This window comes from Phyllobates terribilis, unplaced genomic scaffold (assembly GCF_046119375.1).
Source record: "Phyllobates terribilis strain yellow unplaced genomic scaffold, ASM4611937v1 Scaffold_1__5_contigs__length_1240528914, whole genome shotgun sequence".
Lineage (NCBI taxonomy): Eukaryota > Metazoa > Chordata > Amphibia > Anura > Dendrobatidae > Phyllobates > Phyllobates terribilis.
Window position 1 is genome coordinate 1066688031 of NW_027362761.1, and position 18552 is coordinate 1066706582.

General features: G+C 42.1%; 1 protein-coding gene across 3 annotated transcripts in view; it reads right to left on the reverse strand.

Moving 5' to 3' along the window:
• Nucleotides 1–18552, reverse strand: part of CRACD (capping protein inhibiting regulator of actin dynamics) — a 190259-nt gene that overhangs the window by 26984 nt on the left and 144723 nt on the right. For 2 of the 3 annotated variants that reach the window (XM_073645446.1, XM_073645448.1), the window contains 2 exons: nt 3465–3600; nt 1138–1287 (listed from right to left, as the gene is read on the reverse strand). In XM_073645446.1, coding sequence (XP_073501547.1) covers nt 1138–1287; nt 3465–3600 — 286 coding nt within the window. Of the gene's footprint in view, nt 1–1137; nt 1288–3464; nt 3601–15338; nt 16115–18552 lie in introns of those variants that run through there. The other variant, XM_073645447.1, reaches the window with a different exon arrangement.

The following is an 18552-nucleotide window of genomic DNA, read 5'->3' on the forward strand; positions in this document are numbered from 1 at the left end:
CGTGGAAATAAGAAAATTTGTAATATGTATTACCAGAAAAGGCCCCCTCTTTCTCCTCCCAAACTGATAATTCATTCTCAAAATTCTTAATTCACAGATAAAACAGTAAATACAGATTTCTCCATTACATTGGTGTGCAATGGTAACTTTAAAGCATTTTTTTATTTTACCCCTGGAGTGGTGCTTCTAATCTAAGGGCCCTGACCCTACTCTTATATTCACTCAGAAGAGAAAATGAACTGATTTGGCACTATCATTATATAGGGTGGAGGACTTAACACTGTGGTCCAACATGTGGGAAAGCCAAAGTCCGGTGGTACTCAGCTAACAGTTCCAAACAGGGAAAGCAAATATAGTGTCCAAAGCAAAAAGGTTTAGCAGCACTCACTGGCAAGGGTAAAACAGATAATCTTTATTCAAATCCTTAAAACATGCAGCGAGGAGGTGAATAGGGTGTGGTTGTGTAGACAACAGCCATTTCGCATCTGAGTACACTTACATGGGTCAAACCCTACTCTTATACTCATCTGCTGCCGTCTACACCTTTTATCACCACCGCTCCCATCGGTCTCCAGCAGTTTGTGACCTGCCTGATCGCTTCAGTGTTTCATGGAGCGAGCCAGAAGTCACAACTCAATACAAGTCCATGAGAGCTTTGTTCTGCCTCTCATAGACTAGCACTGAGAGCTTGTGACGTAACTTCTGACTTCCGGTCAGTCAGAAGCTGCGCTCACAACATGGCGCCATGGGACCGGAGAAGTGCAGGAAAAAAGGTAAAGATGCCGGAGGGTGAGGATAAGACCTTACATCACTAGCACCACTCCAGTGCTGAAAAAAAACCCCGATGGAGTGGTGCTTTAAATATTACCTAACAGAATTACGAGACGTTATACATGTGTTTTCTAGCAAACAACACCAGGCTTTTCCTGACGTGGTTTCCGCTTGAAAACCTCATTGGGTTTGCCCGTCTGGAAAAGACTTTGTGTCAGTTTACCCTAATATTTTTTGGCACTTGTATATGGACAACTTTATCTTCCAGGTCCTAGAAACCTCTGACTGGAGTCACACTGTAGTAAATTGGGTTGTTACAGTGTTTCACAATCTCTGTGTTTTAACAGTCAAACAATTTAGTCTTACCTTACTGCCACTTCGTTCTCCTAAGCTATCCATGGTACTGTTATGTGTTTCCTCAATTTCTTCTTTGGTTGCTCCCAAATTTTGCATTCTCTTTAATGGACTACCGGCTGGCGGTGGTTGTCCAAACCGAATATTCTTTCCCAGTTGTTGCTAGAATGTAATATTGACTATACGATAAATATTTGCTGAGACTAAACTTAGGACACAATAGAACAAACACGTTTTCCGCTGCTTAGAATAGTTTTGTGTGTGTTCGTAGTGACTCATATTTCATCAGATTAGGTTATGTTACATGAGATTTAGAGCTAATTTGACTTTTTATAGCATAACATAAGTGAAGTCTATATCATACACCATATTATGTGGACTATAAGATGCACTTTTAGGCTATGTGCCCATGATGCAGAAATGATGCATATTTTTTATGCTTCTCCCTGGAAGGAAAAACGCATGCGGATTTTACATGCGTTTTTCCCGCCAGGTAGAAGCGTTTGTCAAACATTTTTGCATGCATTTCTACATGCGGGTTATCAAGCGCTTTTAGAAAACGATTTTAGCATCACTTGGAAAGTGCTTGACAACTTGGTCACACTATATAAATCCATGCAACCGGCATGGATTTATAGTAGTGTGACCAAGTTAGTTTAAAAAAAAAAGAATAAGAATGGTAAAAAATAAAAAATAAAGATTATACTTGCCTTCCGATGGCCCCCGGTCTCCTTCTCCGCTCCGTTCGGTCTCCCCGGTGTCTCGCGGTGGTGTGAAGGACCTGCGATGACGTCATTGAGTCATGTGACAGGTCAGGCGACCGCCGATGTCAGCGGTCGCGTGACCTGTCACATGACTCAATGACGTCATGTCAAGTCCTCACCCCACGGCGAGCCGCCCAACACACCGCACGCATCGCTGAGGAGGCTGGGGGACATCGGAAGGTAAGTATCATTTTTTATTTAATTTTTTTTTTTTTTTTACAGTTTCTATGGTACCCAGGTCTGGATGAGAGTCTCCTCTCCTCCAGACCTAGGTACCATCCGCATATTGAACTGTGTGATATCCGCATGTGCAGATGCAGTGATGCGGATGTCACGCGGTCAAATGCAAGTCAGTGGCGGCGATTACGCTGCGTGTCCGCAAAATTAATGGACATGTTGCGGATTGTTCCGCAATGATAATCCGCAGCGGAAATTTCCGCAGCATGTGCAAAGCACATGCTGATTATGATTGGGGACCATGGGGCACATATTACCAAGCGTTTTTTAAGCGTTTTCGCTGCGGAAATTCCGCGACAGAAAAGCTTGAAAATGCATAGTGGGCACTCAGCCTTTAGCAAGAAAAATCCTGATAAACATGTGTGCGTCTAAGGCTCCATGAACTTGTTGAGTATTTTGTGAGTTTTTACCTCAGTATTTTTAAGCCAAAACCAGGAGTGGAACAATCAGAGGAAAAGTATAATAGAAACACGTCACCACTTCTGTATTTATCACCCATTCCTGGTTTTGGCTTACAAATACTGAGGTAAAATACTGACCAAATACTGAACATGTGCACGTGACTTTATGGTCCAGAAGAGCCTTCTGTGATTGAGTAGAACGCTGACACCGTGTGCTTCCTGATCACTGAGAGAACTGCGCTCTCTCCTCCTGCCCCACACTGATCAGTCTGATTAGTGCAGGGCAGGAGAGATCGCTTCTAGGACCTGTACGGATGCTTCACATCCTGAGTAGCTGAAAAACCTTTCATGTCATGTGATGAGTCACATGCCTGGAAGGAATGTTAAACTGTGGTAATGTACACAGTGTATGTGCTGTAGCTGAGCTGTGTGTGTGCTTTGATGATGTAGCTGAGCTGAGTGTTGTAGTTGAGATATGTAATTTGATGATAGAGCCGAGTGTGTTGTAGGTGAGCTGTGTCTGTATGTGTAGCAGAGCTGTGTGTGTGCAGCAGAGCATTGTGGGTGTAGTGGAGCTGTGTGGGTATGCATTAGAAGTGTGTGTTTATTTGTAGCAGAGCTGTGTATGTGTCAGAGGTGTGTGTATTTGTAGCAGAGCTGTGTTTGTGTTTATATAGCATAGCAGTTTGTGTGCACATGCAGCAAGTGTACCTGTAATGTATATGCAGCAGTGTTGTGTATATATGTGCGCTGCAGAGAGTGTATATAATGTGTGTCCTGTACAGCTATATGTGTATAATGCACAAGCTGCAGAAAAACACTAACAATAGCTCTTTTATCTCTCTATTCTACCCTAGTGCATTAAATAAGTGGTAATCACCCCTTCATTTCTTTACGCCATTAGGAAAATTTAGTAGAAGTGATTGTCTGCTCTTACCTGGAGTGACTTCACTTTGCCCACACTCTGGTCTTGTGATGCCGCCTGAGTTTCTTGATCTTCTGCATCTTGCCCTTCTGGTATGAAAATACTGTCATGAGAAAAGGCTCTTGTTCCCATGCTACTGACGAGGAATCTGGAAAAGGTAAATGAAGTATTACTATACCGTACAAAAAGAACTTTCGGCATATACACATGAGTTTCGCCATACATGCATTTTTACAGATTGAACCGGCTCTCTGTCTTCTCTGTACAAGTGGATACTTTATTTCCTAACATGATGATTAAAAATGCCATCGCTGCTTGTAAAACTGCTGATTCATACAAGTCCAAAACACATTAGCAGTTTTACATACCGAGATGGTGTTTTTAAATATCAAGTAAGACAATAAAGCACCCATTTGTATAGAGAAGTCAGAGTGTGGGTTCATCTGTACAATTTTAAGCTTTTGGCTTTAAAGGGAACCTGTGATGTCCCAAAACGCTATTAACCTGCAGATATAGGGTCAATCTGCAGTTAATACCGTTCTAAAGCCATGCGGCCGCTGTACTTGCAGCCCAGCTGCTGGGAGGAAATTAACTTTATTCCTCCCTGCAGCCTCGTGCTTTCAGTCATAGAGGCGCGGCTGGTGAGGCTTCAGTCACCGATCAGTGGATAGTGAGCGGCAGCTGTAACCACACCCTTTTAACCACGCCGGCCGCGCCTCAATGACTGAAAGCCAGAGGCTGCCTGGAAGAATAAAGTTAATTTCCTCCCACCACTGGGGCTCTCGATGCGGTGGCTGCACAGCTTTAGGAAAAATATTGCAAAGTAAAAAATAGAAGTGTTAATAGTTTATTTTTTATCAATTAACAAAATGCAAAGTGAATTAATAAAATAAAAATCTAAATCAAATCAGTATTTAGCGTGACTGCATCAAATTCTTCTAGGTGCACCTGCACACAGTCAGGGATTTTGTAGGATTATAGTCGGGTAGTAAGTAACCAATTATACAACAAGGTGATAATGATCATCATTTTCATATGTAGGCTGAAACACAGTAATTAACTGGAAAAGAAACTGCTGTGTAGAAGGCTTAAAACTGGGTGAGTTAAAGCCAAACTCTGCTACAAAGGTGAGGTTGTGGAAGATAGTTTGATGTCACAGGTCATACACCCTGGCAAGACTTGGCAATGCAACACACACACTGCTCACTCTACACAATACTTGGTACTTACTGTATCTTAGAAAGGGGGGCCTGCCCCTGTTTGTACAAAGTACAAGAGATAACAGCAAACCAAAGAATTGAGCCAAACTATAAGCTGGTATACCTGCAAAGTCTAAGCACACATTCACACTGCGCCCATTTCACAAACAAACAAAACCCAAGAAAAAGGACAAAAATAAAATGAACATGTACCCTACAGCAAGTAAATAGTAATAGTACATGTAAATAATATTGGGTACTTAGTTAACGCTATTTTGATCAAAAAGGCGTAAAAGCCATCCCACCGTGACAAGGTGTACCCATCTATATGCTTTTAACCTGTCTCTAGTATTAAAAACTTATGTGTGAAATGATATAAATGTGAATAAGGGCAGAGCAGGACAGTGCCCCGACTGAGACACCCATCCCTGGGAAGCTATAAAGATGAAATATGAAGTATAATATGAGTACAAACGGTTATTATTTTACATAGGGAAATATAGTAATTAAGAAGGGGTTGTCCGAGTAGTGGACAGCCCCTTTAGTTATAAACGCATACCTTCTGTATGACAAGAATATTGGTAAATTACATATACCTGCTATATAGTAGCTCAAACTGGCTCTTCTAGCATCCTTTAAGTTGTAGTATCAGGCCAAGTTCATTTAATACATACCAAATATGTTCTTTTGCAGTGGTTTTAACACATTTTATGAAATAGTGGCAAAAAAAGGATTATGTGAACACAGTTTAATAACCACTGGAGAGTCACACGTTGGAAACTGCTACTATAGGGAGTACAAAACTTCAATTCACTGCCAGTCTACTATTTTAGCAGGTCACACAAGGTGCAGTGATTATTGTATTGTATTCATGTTTAAAGGGGTTATCTGGGACTATTTATTTTTTTACAATAGGTCAAAGAACTAACTAACAGGCAGGAAGTTTCTACCTACCTGCCTGTTGTGCCCGGCACCGATCTCTGCGGCACAGGGCGGTCACAGACCGCTCCTGCCGGCAATTCAGCAGCTTCTGATGACGCCATGTCGACAGAGCAGCTGTTTCTTTTTTGCTCTGCTCTGTTGAAGAGGTGTGACTGCTGATGTCCTGCTGATTGACATCCGGTTCCCTGCTACCTAACTGCGGGGAGCCAGCTGCCAATCAGCATGACGTGGGCAGTCACACCCCATCAACAGGGGAGTCCAGAAGAGGAAGAGCTGCTGTGTTGATGTAGAGCAGCTGAATTGCCGGCAGGCCGGTCAGTGACCACTCTGTGCTAGAGCTGGGTAGAACAGGCAGATATTTAGCAACTACCTGCCTGTTAGTTTTTAGGCCCAGAGTAAAACAAAAAATTAGTCCTAGATAAATCCTTTAATAAATCTTTCTCACAATACTATTGAGTGGTTCATTTCTAGTGTTTACAGATCCTATGGGGTCTTATTAGAATTACATATAGAAAGTCATATACTGTAGGATGATTTCCTCAGTACAAATAATATTGTGGGTTATAGTTAACTTAGTGACAAAATGTATAATTGGCGGAGAAAGGTTGAACTTGATGGACCTGGGTCTTTTTTCAACCTATGTAACTATGTTAATTCGCTTTAGTCACCCTACCATCAGTCATAATTTGGTAGCATTGCATTGTTTAAATTAATCTGTCGTTGCTCAGGAATTTTGTCGAAAGATAAAAGTTTACTTGTATCCACAGTCTTTCTATAAGATGTAGGAATGGTTGATGGCTTTCTTAGGCATGGTTGATGGCGGTCAAGTCCATTCAAGGTGTCAAATGGCCTCTTTGGTGGCGGTTTAGGTGGAAGTTGCAGACAAGTTAAGGTGGACTCATTTTAACTAATATAATGTAAAACCTCATGAACAGGCTCGGCTTTGGTGGCCAGCCTCAAAGATGTTGTAAATGTAACGTCAATCGGGGCGGGCACGGTGGTTAAGCACAGGAGTGAGGATAATAGGGTCATTGGTGTCCTGAAAGTTTACTGGCTCTGCTTGAATGGCAAGCCAGTGCGTGCCGCCCCTTTATGGCTGTCTGTCCTGGTGCAGTATGTCAGACAGCTGGGGATATCACAGTACTGGTGAATCCCAATGTACTAGCACCTGACTTCTACTATGATTATGATAATCCTGTGATTTAAGTAAAGCTGTGGCCATTTTGACATCTAAAATAATGGGTTTTGTGTATTTATTCCAGGTTTACTGTAGTTATGGTTGTTTTACGGTAGAGTAGGGTCCGTCCCATATCCAAAAGTCATGTATCTAGAGAACGTCTCTCTCATGATTATCTGTCACCCTATTGATTTCTATTTCTTTCTCCATCTAAATACATGTATCCGGTATTACTTTATTTATTATGAACCTTCATTTCTGATATTTCTATAATGCAGAGACTTAGATGGGCTAAATCTGCAGGCAATTACTGGCAGCAACTATAGAAATGAGTCTTTCTGAGCCAGGGGAACACAATGTCTAAAAATACTCGTGAATACAATGCACCATCCTACCTGTGCAGTAAGGAGTAATCAGCGTTGGCAGGTATGTATTATTTCTTCTTATAGGACCGTCTGAATACAGCCTTTCTTGTAAGAATAAATGTATTCAGCCATATACAGAATAGGAAAAGGAACACAGTAGCACATAATTTGTCATTATATTAGGAAATGGGGAGTTATCGCTGGGAAAATGACATAAATTTACAAAACTGCATCATGTTAAATGACTTCATTTATTGGTGGAAACGTAAATCAGAAATCAATCAAACATAAATAGCTCCAGTCGTGACTCGGAAACAGGAGTAGGACTGGTGACTAGCTGCTTTCATGGATTATTGTTAGAGGTAGAGATGTCAATGCACTTTTTAAATCTGTATTTTTAACCTAAAGTCCATGTAATCTGAAAACTATAGATTCCAAATACGTCATGGTGTATATATCAATGAAGGGGTTTAAAATTAAGTTTTTGTGTTAAATGTATATATTTTTTTCATTTTGACAAAGCTTTCTTTTCCCCGATATTAGAATCTGTATTAAGAATAAGAATAATAAATCTTGCATTTTTTACACTAGCTAATAGGGTTATTCTAAACCAGGGATGTCAAACTCAAATACACTGAGGGCAAAAATTAAAAACTTGGTCAAAGTAACGGGCCAACCTAGATATTTATTTAAAAAAAAAGTCTACAAGCCCACAAATTTTATAAATTATCAATTTCAAATTTCACCATTTATGAAAAATTATTTCTACAGGAAATTGGTCCAGAACACACCATATCAGTGATCTATGGGGGTATAAGTAAGGAGGGAGGTGTGGGAAAATTAAAATTTCAATAGACATGGGAAAGAGATATAGGGGCGGAAATATCTCTTGTAGACTGGGAAAGAAGTTTTCTCTTTACTCATAAACTTTCTAGTGCTTGCATTGCTCAGGAGAAAAATTACAAGATACTCACAAGGTAGTATCACTATCCCTCTAAACTACACGTAATATATCCCACTACCTCAGAAATATGTTGGGGATGCGAGCAGGAAATAGGCTCTCTGATCCATACTTGGTGGGAATGTCCCAAGATCAAACCATTTTGGGAAAAAGTGTTTGATAACTATCAACAGATTACAGGAAATAGAGTAGAGAAATCACCCCAAAAAGCCCTGCTAACGATATTACCTTCCTCAATAGGAACTCAAAAGAAAGATATCCTTAGGTTTTGCCTAACTGCTGCAAGGATGGTGTTTCCGCGCTTTTGGAAACTAACTGACCCCCCTACTATAATGGATTGGTATAAAGAGATGGTTAAAATATGTAGAATGGAGGAATTATCAGCAGACCATAACGATGCAAATGATAAGTTTTGGAGAATCTGGAGCGTATGGACTTTATTTCAAGACTCATCTGACTTCCACAGTTTGTTCTGTTAACTCATAAAGGGACATAGGACAATGTGTAACGACATGCATATGATTTTAGGGACCCCCTTCCCCATAACCCCCTCTTTCCTTCCCTCTTCTCCCCCCCCCTTTTTTTTATTATTATTTTGACCTTTCTCTTCTTTTCCATCTTTTCTCTCTGCTATGTATTTTTCTTAAGAATAGACGCCTTTGATTGAAGACCTCACCTCTCAGAATTCTCTCTAGCAGTTAGAAGGCCACATGGTTATCTTTATATTGTATATATTTCATATATTCTACTGAAGTTGTTAATTAATCCAAATTTATGCTTATATACAGTATATATATATATATATATATATATATATATATATATATATATATATATATATATATATATATACACATTTATTCAAGTAGTTCAATACCAAATGTCAAAACAATAAGCAATGTTATTTTGTTTGCAAAGCACTTTAATAAAACCAGATTGAACATAAAAAAATGTCTACAATTGAGAAAGTTTTTCCTTATCATCAATTATGACAATGACCCTTTTCATATGGAAACAAACCTAACAGGGTTGTCCCACGAACAAAGTACATTTTAATTAATAGATCTTATAATAAAATAAATACATAATGGGGCATACTGGAATAATATAATATGTTATGTAAGAGCAGTAAAAAGGATATGGAACAATGGCCTAATTTAAATATCTAATAATAAAGGATAAAAAACTTGAATTAATAAATAATACAGATAATAACACATGATGCCAACAAAAGTGCCCCCCAAACACAGTATGATACCCCCACAGTGAATTCCTCCACAGTACCCTACACATGCACATTATGATGACCCTACTGTACCCCCCAGCAAAGTATGGTGACCCCAACACAGTATGATGCTTCAACTGTTATCCCAACACAGCCCTCTTCACAGTATAATGGACCCCACATAGTCCTCCATACAGTATAATGGGCCCTACATAGTCCTTCATACAGTATAATGGCCCCACATAGTCCTCCATACAGTATAACGGGCCCCACATAGTGCTCCATACAGTATAATGGGCCCTACATAGTCCTTGATACAGTATAATGGGCCCCACATAGTTATTCATACAGAATAATGGGCCCCACATAATCCACCATACAGAATAATGGACCCCACATAGTCCTCCACACAGTATAATGGACCCCACATAGTCCTTCATACAGTATAATGGGCCCTACATAGTCCTTGATACAATATAATGGGTGCCACATACTTATTCATACAGAATAATGGGCCCCACATAATCCGCCATACAGAATAATGGACCTCACATAGTCTCCCATACAGTATTATGGCCCCACATAGTCCTCCATACAGTATAATGGACCCCATAGTCCTCCATACAGTATAATGGGTCCCACATAGTCCTCCATACAGTTTAATGGGCCCCACATAGTCTACCATACAGAATAATGGACATCACATACAGTCCCGGCGCCAGCACCCGAGCACCCCGCCGCGCTATGGGACCCGTGAGCGGAGGAGAACGGTGCCAGCTCTCCCCTACCCCCGCTTGCTCAGGGCCCCAGCAGCTGGCACAGTACTAATCTCTTCCTGTTCCTCCGCAGCAGGTCCTGCATCTTCCGCAGCTGCTGCACTGTGACGTCTCAGGTCAGAGGGTGCGGTGACGTCTTTCCACCGCGCCCTCTGCTGAGTCGTCACAGGCAGCGCAGAGCGGGAAGACGCTGGCGACGCTGAGGAGCCCAGGGCTGAGCAGCGACAGCAGGTAAGAAGTGAGGTGAGTATTTGATTTTTTTTTTTTTACTGTATGAAGGCATGGGGCATTATAAGAGGGGGGTGGGGTGACATCCTGCATGGGGTATTAAATGGGGGGAGAGTGACATCCTGCATGGGGCATTATGGGAGGGGGTGACATCCTGCATGGGGCATTATAAGAGGAGGGGGGGAGTGACATCCTGCATGGGGTATTATATGGGGGGGGAGTGACATCCTGCATGGGGCATTATAGGGGGGGTTGATATCCTGCATGGGGCATTATAAGAGGAGGGGGGGTGACATCCTGCATGGGGCATTATAGGAGGAGAAGGGGAAGTGACATCCTGCATGGGGCATTATATGGGGGGAAGTGACATCCTGCATGGAGCATTATAAAGGGGTGGGGGGACATCCTGCATTGGACATTATAATGTGGGTTGACATCCTGCATGAGGCATTATATGGGGGAAAAGTGACATCCTGCATGGGGCATTATAAGGGGGTGGGGGTGACATCCTGCATGGGGCATTATAAGGGGGTGGGGGTGACATCCTGCATGGGGCATTATAAGGGGGGTGACATCCTGCATGGGCCATTATAAAGGGGGGGTGACATCCTGCATGGGGCATTATATGGGGGGAAGTGACATCCTGCATGGTGCATTATAAGGGGGTGGGGGGGTGACATCCTGCATGGGGCATTATAAGGGCGTGGGGGTGACATCCTGCACGGGGCATTATAAGGGGGTGTGACATACTGCATGGGGCATTATAAGGGGCGGTGACATCCTGCATGGGGCATTATAAGGGGGAGTGACAGCCTGCATGGGGCATTATGTGGGGGGAACAGCCTGCATGGAGCATTATGTGGGGGGGGACAGCCTGCATGGGGCATTATGTGGAGGCGAACAGCGTGCATGGGGCATTATGTGGGGGGGAACAGCCTGCATGGGTCATTATGTGGGGGCGAACAGCCTGCATGGGGCATTATGTGGGGGGAAACAGCCTCCATGGGGCATTATGTGGGGGGAAACAGCCTGCATGGGGCATTATGTGGGGGGAACAGCCTGCATGGAGCATTATGTGGGGACACAGCCTGCATGGAGCATTATATGGGGGCCAGTATCCTGTATGGAGCGTTATATGGGGGCCAGTATCCTGTATGGAGCATTTTATGGGGGCCAGTATTCTGTATGGAGCGATTCGCCGGTTTCTGAGCTATTGTGGAAGTTACAATAGATATCGGTCATGTAATGTAAGAAGTGAAATGTTTGGCCTTGTACTATATATATATTTCTCTGCTGTATCTGTGCATAATGAATTGTGGTATGTGTTAAAGGGGCCCACTGAGACTCTTTCGCCCAGGACCCACAAAAACCTGGAGCTGGCCCTGCTCACATAGCCCTCCATACAGAATAATGGCCCACATAGTCCTCCATACAGTATAATGGGCCCCACATATTCCTCAACACAGTAAAATGCCTCCACATAGTCCTCCATACAGTATAATGGGCCCCACATTAAAAAAATAAATACTCATCTCTCCCTGTTCCCCCCGCTGCTCCTGTCTCAGCAGCGAGCGCTCTGAAGCTCTTCACTGCTTGGCACAGCGGGCGTAAAATAGTGACGACATCATACCTGCTGCGCTGAGATGTCAGACGCAGAATGATGGCGGAGGGAGCATCAGCTGATGCTGATGCTGGCATCACGGGCCAAATATAATCACCCTGTGGGCCAGAGTTGACACACGGGCCGGGGTTTGACGTGTGTTCTAGACTTACTGTTGTTTCAGGAAATCCACATGTACATTGGCATCAATGAACTGACTCATACCTTCTCTTTTATATTGAAGCATCTAATCAGCATGTGTAAAGGTCATTGTGAAGGGAGAAAGGGGAGAGTCGCCTATTGGGATTGGTGAATCCTGTATTATCAGCTGTGTACAGAGGTGTCATCTGTCATTGTAATCCTGCCTCTGCTGATAATGAGCCTGCTGAAAACAGTTCCTGAAGTATGTGCCTAAAATAATCCCAGTGATTTAACCAGTATGCCATTTTCTGATACAATTCCTTCAAAGAATTTGGACCTCATTGGGGCCATTTATTTACTCAAATGGATTCATTTTTTAACCATATGTATTCAATAGTCTCTATGTATCACAGTAGTTAGCATCATGCAAAATGAGTTAACAGTCAAAACCTTCAATGACCTCATCTGATGGCAGGTCTGTAGCCCTTATCTCTCCTCTCCTGAACAATGTTCCAGACATAATTTATGAACAAATCGAAATTCAACTTTAATGTATTCTTAAATCATCTTGAGAGATTGTATGCTAAGCAGACTTTATTTTTTTTACAATCCCTGTATGTTTTCAGGGTCTCCACAGGATTAATACCATTTCCAAGTATTTCCGCTCTCCAAGCTGATATTAGCTTTTCTGCTGCTTGAGGAAAAAATGTAAATGGCACCCCCCCCTCCCAAAAAACAATAAGAATTTCACACAAAAAAAAATCTCAAATTGTAATTCTCTAGTTTAAATGAGCAACTATATACCAGTAGAGAATAAATTCCATACAGCAGTGAATAAAGAGCATACATAATTATATTACACCAAGAAAGAAAAGCCGTGGAATTATGGAAGTCACAGGATCGATAGACATGACTCAGTCCAATAGTAGATTCATATGCATCATTGACTAAACTTGTGCTTAGCTCGGCAGGGCCTCCCACCAGGACCAAAAACAACATAGAAAATTCAGAGAAGCCGAGGCACCCAAACCACTCAGAGCTGTATTTTTTAGGCTTGAGAAAGGCCAATTATGGCTGAAATTTGCCTGCTTTGTCTTCCTGTTTTAACTAATCTGGAATAAAGATCAAGTTTTTTTTTCAAGAACCTGCAGTTTTGGTGCCTCAGTTTCTCTGAATTTTCTAGGATCGATAGACATGTTAATAATATGCAAATAAGAAAAAAATGGAAACAAAATTTTAAAAACATCTCGATTTATTCAGTATCAAGTATGAGTGTCATGCGCAGAAGTATTCGCACATACACTTCTTGGCATACTATTAATGAGGTTATTACTGGTTGTCTGATGAATCTTCTGCTACGCTGAATGCACTTGGGCAAATCATCAAGAGCTGCTGCTGGCAGCTCCCTTTGCAATTGCCGATCAATGACATCCCAAATGTGCTTGATGGGAGACAAGTCCAGAGATGCTGTTGGCCATAGTAGCATGTTTAGGCCACACAGTAGCACGTTTAGGCTAGGCAGCCTGGCATTGTCATGTTGAAATATGCCTTCGGAGACACTTTGGAGAAATGGTCGTAGCACTGGTTCTACAAGCAAATCAAATCAACGCTGACCTGTTATTTTATCTGGAACGACAACTAGAGGGGTCTGACCAGGGTGGCCAACTTGACTGTTTATTTTTTCTGAACAGCTAATCAAAAAATCACGGACAGATATTTTTTATGAACACATTGTAAAACCATAATAAATCACTAGAATTATAAGTGTTACATGTCTACAGCCCATAATACTGATAAGAAAACATCAGCTGCATTCACTGTAAAATGATGATAATTACAGTCAAAATAATCTGTGTAAGTTTCTACAGCCTCAAAAAAATCATAGACGCCTTCATTTTTTTTACAGACAGGGCAAAAAAGTGACCAATTTTTATGGCTTGTCCTGGAATTTCTGGACGGTTAGCGACCGTGGATCTGCCTACCGAACATTATACCAACCCACACTTTAATCCCGGAAGAAGGGCCAGTGTGACATTCCCACATGAAGGCCACTTCATAATATTGCTCATGTTGGTCTACAGACCAATTTTTCAGCTATCACAGCATCCAAGACAAAAGCAGGACTCATCGCTGAAGAGGATAGAGCTCTATTCCAGCCTGTAGAGTCCATTCCAGTCTTCGATCTCCATCTGTAGTCTACACTTAATAGCCTGTTTAGACCAGCCAACTGCATTTTCATTCACCCAGTACGATCATTAATACAATCATTTTGTCCCCACAGAACATTATTTGTAGTGATGAGCGAGCATTCTCGTTACTCAAGATTTACGAGCATGCTCGGGTGTTTTCCGAGTATCTTCAGCATGCTCAGGTGTCATGTTTCAGTCACGCTGTGCTCATGATTTGCGACTGTTTGACAGCTTTAATACATGTGAGGAATGTCTGTTTCTTAGGCATTCCTCACATGTATTAAAGCTGTCAAACAGTCGCAAATCATGAGCACGGAGTGATTAAAACATAACAGCCGAGCACGCTAAAGATACTCGGCGAGCACCCAAGCATGCTCGCCGAAAGGGTTAACAGAACATACTCGCTCATCACTAAACATTATGGGATATTGCCATTAAAATTTCCTGTTTACACAGGACGGGATGCTGCCAAGAACAATAATTTTTTAGCCGGCTTAAAAATCATTTCACCCAATGAACAGGTGTTTTGCTCGTTCGTTTGGTAGTTGGTGGCCTGTTTACACTGACCATTTCAAGGAACGCTCCTTCTCATTAATCAGCCAGTGTAAATGGGCCCTAAGACTACATTTTCACAAGATTGTTGTATCAGTTTGTAATACTTGATTTGTGTGCTTGTTAAGTATATAAAAAGGAAGTAAAAAAACAGTATTTTTACCATAAATTGCCATGGTTTTATGATGCAGTTTCTGACAACGCAGTTTTTACAGGTGAGACACATTTCATAATGCGTTTTATCAGCAAAATTGATATTGTCAAACTCCACATTGCAAAAACGCGTCAATTTTCAGTAAAACCATATAAGTTTATTTCTGTGTACTATGGGCTTAATCGAGATAAGCAGATCTTTTGACATTCAAATTTGAATTTTGAATTTTCCCCCAAAATTTGATTTGCAGCAAATAAATTTGTGCGAATCTCAATACTGGAAAGCTTGTAATTGCTTGGAAAATACATGTTGGGAGGAGGAGAGAGAACCCAGGTGACCATAACAGCTTACACTTTACAGAAGAGAGAGACACTTACCCGGTGACTCTGGAGATGGAAAATGACTGCCGTACAAGCTGATCTCCACTGGGAACCACTGATCCGTTGATGACCCAGGTATTGACCACCACTGTACAAGGTATGATAATCTGCTAGACGTCATAGCTGCAGGGCATTATGGGATGGCCCATGCAGCCACACAGAATAACTATGGCTTGCTCTCTGATGCTTCAGCAGTGGAGGAAATGGTGCAGAACAAGTTTTTTTTGTAAATCGCAAATCAAATCTCAAAATTGTTTGAATTCTCGTGAAACAATTAATTACACAAAATTAGACTCAATCCTCCGCGAATCGATCCACTCATCTCTAGTGTTTAAAAATGATAAATAAGGTGTTAAATTCTTATAAAAAGAGGCCAGTGAGGACCCAATGTAATACAGGGGGATGAGAGGATCACACATCATAGATTCTCCACCTGTCCATGCAGCCTCTCTGCTCCCAGCTACGCCCCTCGCCCAAAACTGGCCGTATCTCAGGTTATAAGGCAACTAGAGTTGCAATGGTCTTATTTTAAAGACAAGAGTCTTGGCTCTCAGTCAAGAACAGACAGGAATGCGTCCCTAGCTAACTTACAAGCTGAGATAGCCCCTTCAGAAGACTATCAGGAGGGAGGGCTGGATTGCAGCTAGAGACCACTCCTGACTCCAGCCAGCCAGTGGTGTAGCATCACTATGTTCTGTGCAGGTGGACACTGCCTTAGTCGTGTCTCTCCGGGGCGGCACAATCCTACTTCACAGAACATGGTGATACTTCTGGCTAGCTCAGATCAGGAACAGGAGGATTGTGTCACTCCCTAAGAGATACCTCAGTCCGCTAATTGAGGTGAGCTACTCATCTCAATTCTTGGCAGAGGATGTCCTGCCGCTCCTCATTTTGCATTTTAATGTAGTTTTTGCAATAGCAACTAGATATAGATTCAAAAAAAAAGAGAAGCATAAATCATTCCTGTTGGGCATTCCTGCTTCTGGCTCAAAACCAAAAATCAAAAATTGTAGGACTTACTGATGTAGATGCACTTCTGAAATCTGTGCTTTATGACCTCTAAGGTGTTGCTTCAGACTTGGAATACAGAATTCCTATTTTTGGTGCATCTGTAGTGAACACCCCATGTTGTTGAGGAATGTGGTGCAGACTTAAAACAATGACAGGTCGCGTACCTAGAGGCACTTTTCTAATCTGAAAAGTGGCAAATTGTCTTTGCAATGTTTTCTAACACATGCGCTCTCATTGTAACTAGCAGTGCAATGGACCTCATACATAGGAGAAAGTATTAATGGCTTTGTGCTAGTTTTTGCATTAAAAAATATTGCAAATTTTAGCCGAAAAATGGCACAAAAAGTGGACAGGGTTAGAGGTATGATGAGAGATGTTTTACCCAATTTGACAATGCTAATCACAAAATATGGCTCAAAATGTGAAGCAAATCTACTCGTACTCATGCGCTTCTTAATATCTTTGGGGAATTTCCTGCAGGATACTTTTTGTTTACGTCTGATATAGGAGACCCAGTATTAATAAAGCTCCCTTATAACAAACATTGAGCATTTTTATTATGAAAGAATTGAAAAGTTAGTTGGACACTTACTAATCACTGGATTCTAGACACTTAAAGGGGTTGCACAGGACTAACATATTAATGGTCGATCTTTAGAAGTGGTCATTAATATCAGAATAGTGGGTGTCTGACACCCGGCAACCCCCAGCGATTAGCTGTTATGTGCTCCGGCTGGATACAACAATGGACAGCACTGGAACAGTATGACTCCTTACATTGTCTAGTGGTCGATCCCAGGTACTGCACCTTATCTCTCATTCACTTGATTAGGAGATGAGGTGTAGTACACAGAGCGGCCACTAAACTATGTATGATCTTCCAGCTACATCCACTGTTTGCATCCAACCACCTTGGGTAGACAACAGCTTATCCATGGGGGTGCTGGGTGTCAGACACCCTCCAATCTGACACTGTTAACCTATTCTACAAATAAGTCATCAATGTTAGGCTCGTCCTACATGACTGTGCATCATCCGACATTACTATAAACATGAGCACTCACTCAGCTGACAATCTTATAAACATGAGGGCTCACTCAGCTGACAATCCTATAAACATGAGGGCTCACTCAGCTGACAATCCTATAAACATGAGGGCTCACTCAGCTGACAATCCTATAAACATGAGGGCTCACTCAGCCGACAATCCTATAAACATGAGGGCTCACTCAGCTGACAATCCTATAAACATGAGGGCTCACTCAGCTGACAATCCTATAAACATGAGGGCTCACTCAGCCGACAATCCTATAAACATGAGGGCTCACTCAGCTGACAATCCTATAAACATGAGGGCTCACTCAGCTGACAATCCTATAAACATGAGGGCTCACTCAGCTGACAATCCTATAAACATGAGGGCTCACTCAGCTGACAATCCTATAAACATGAGGGCTCACTCAGCCGACACTCCTATGAACATGAGTGCTCGCTCAGCCGAGCGCTCATTTGTTCTCTATATCTCAGGGAGTACTATGCGATTGGCAGTCTGAAATCAAACATGCGCGATCAATATCTCCCCCGATCATCAATCAGCCGGCGGCCCCATATATATTAGAACATGAATATCAGCGGGTTAAGCCAACTTTATTCTAATGTGTATGAGGGCCCTAAGTCTCAGAAAACTTCTTTAAGGAGAATCTGTCATGTAAAAAAACGCTATTAACCTACATATATGGGGTTAATCGGCAGGTTAATAGCATTCTGAAGCTGCCCAAGCACCCGCACAGAGAGCCCCGCTGCCGGGAGGAAATTAACTTAATTCCTCCTGGCAGCCTTGGGTTTTCAGTCATAGGGGTGTGACTTTAGTCACTACTCAGTACATAGTGAGCGGTGGCTGTAACCGGCACTGACTGACAGCTGACTCAACAGTGCATCAGTGCTGAGCCAGCTGCCAGTTAGTGCCGCGGAGCGGTTACAGCCGCTGCTCACTATGTACTGAGTAGTGACTGAAGCCTCGCCTGCCGCATCCCTATGAAAGTCCAAGGTTGCTGGCAGGAATAAAGTTGATTTCCTCCCAGCAGTGGGGCTCTCAGTGCAGGCACCGGGCAACTTCAGACCATATTTACCTGCAGATTAACACCATACCTGCAATAATGGTTAATAGCGTTTTTTATTACATGACACATTCCTTTTAAAG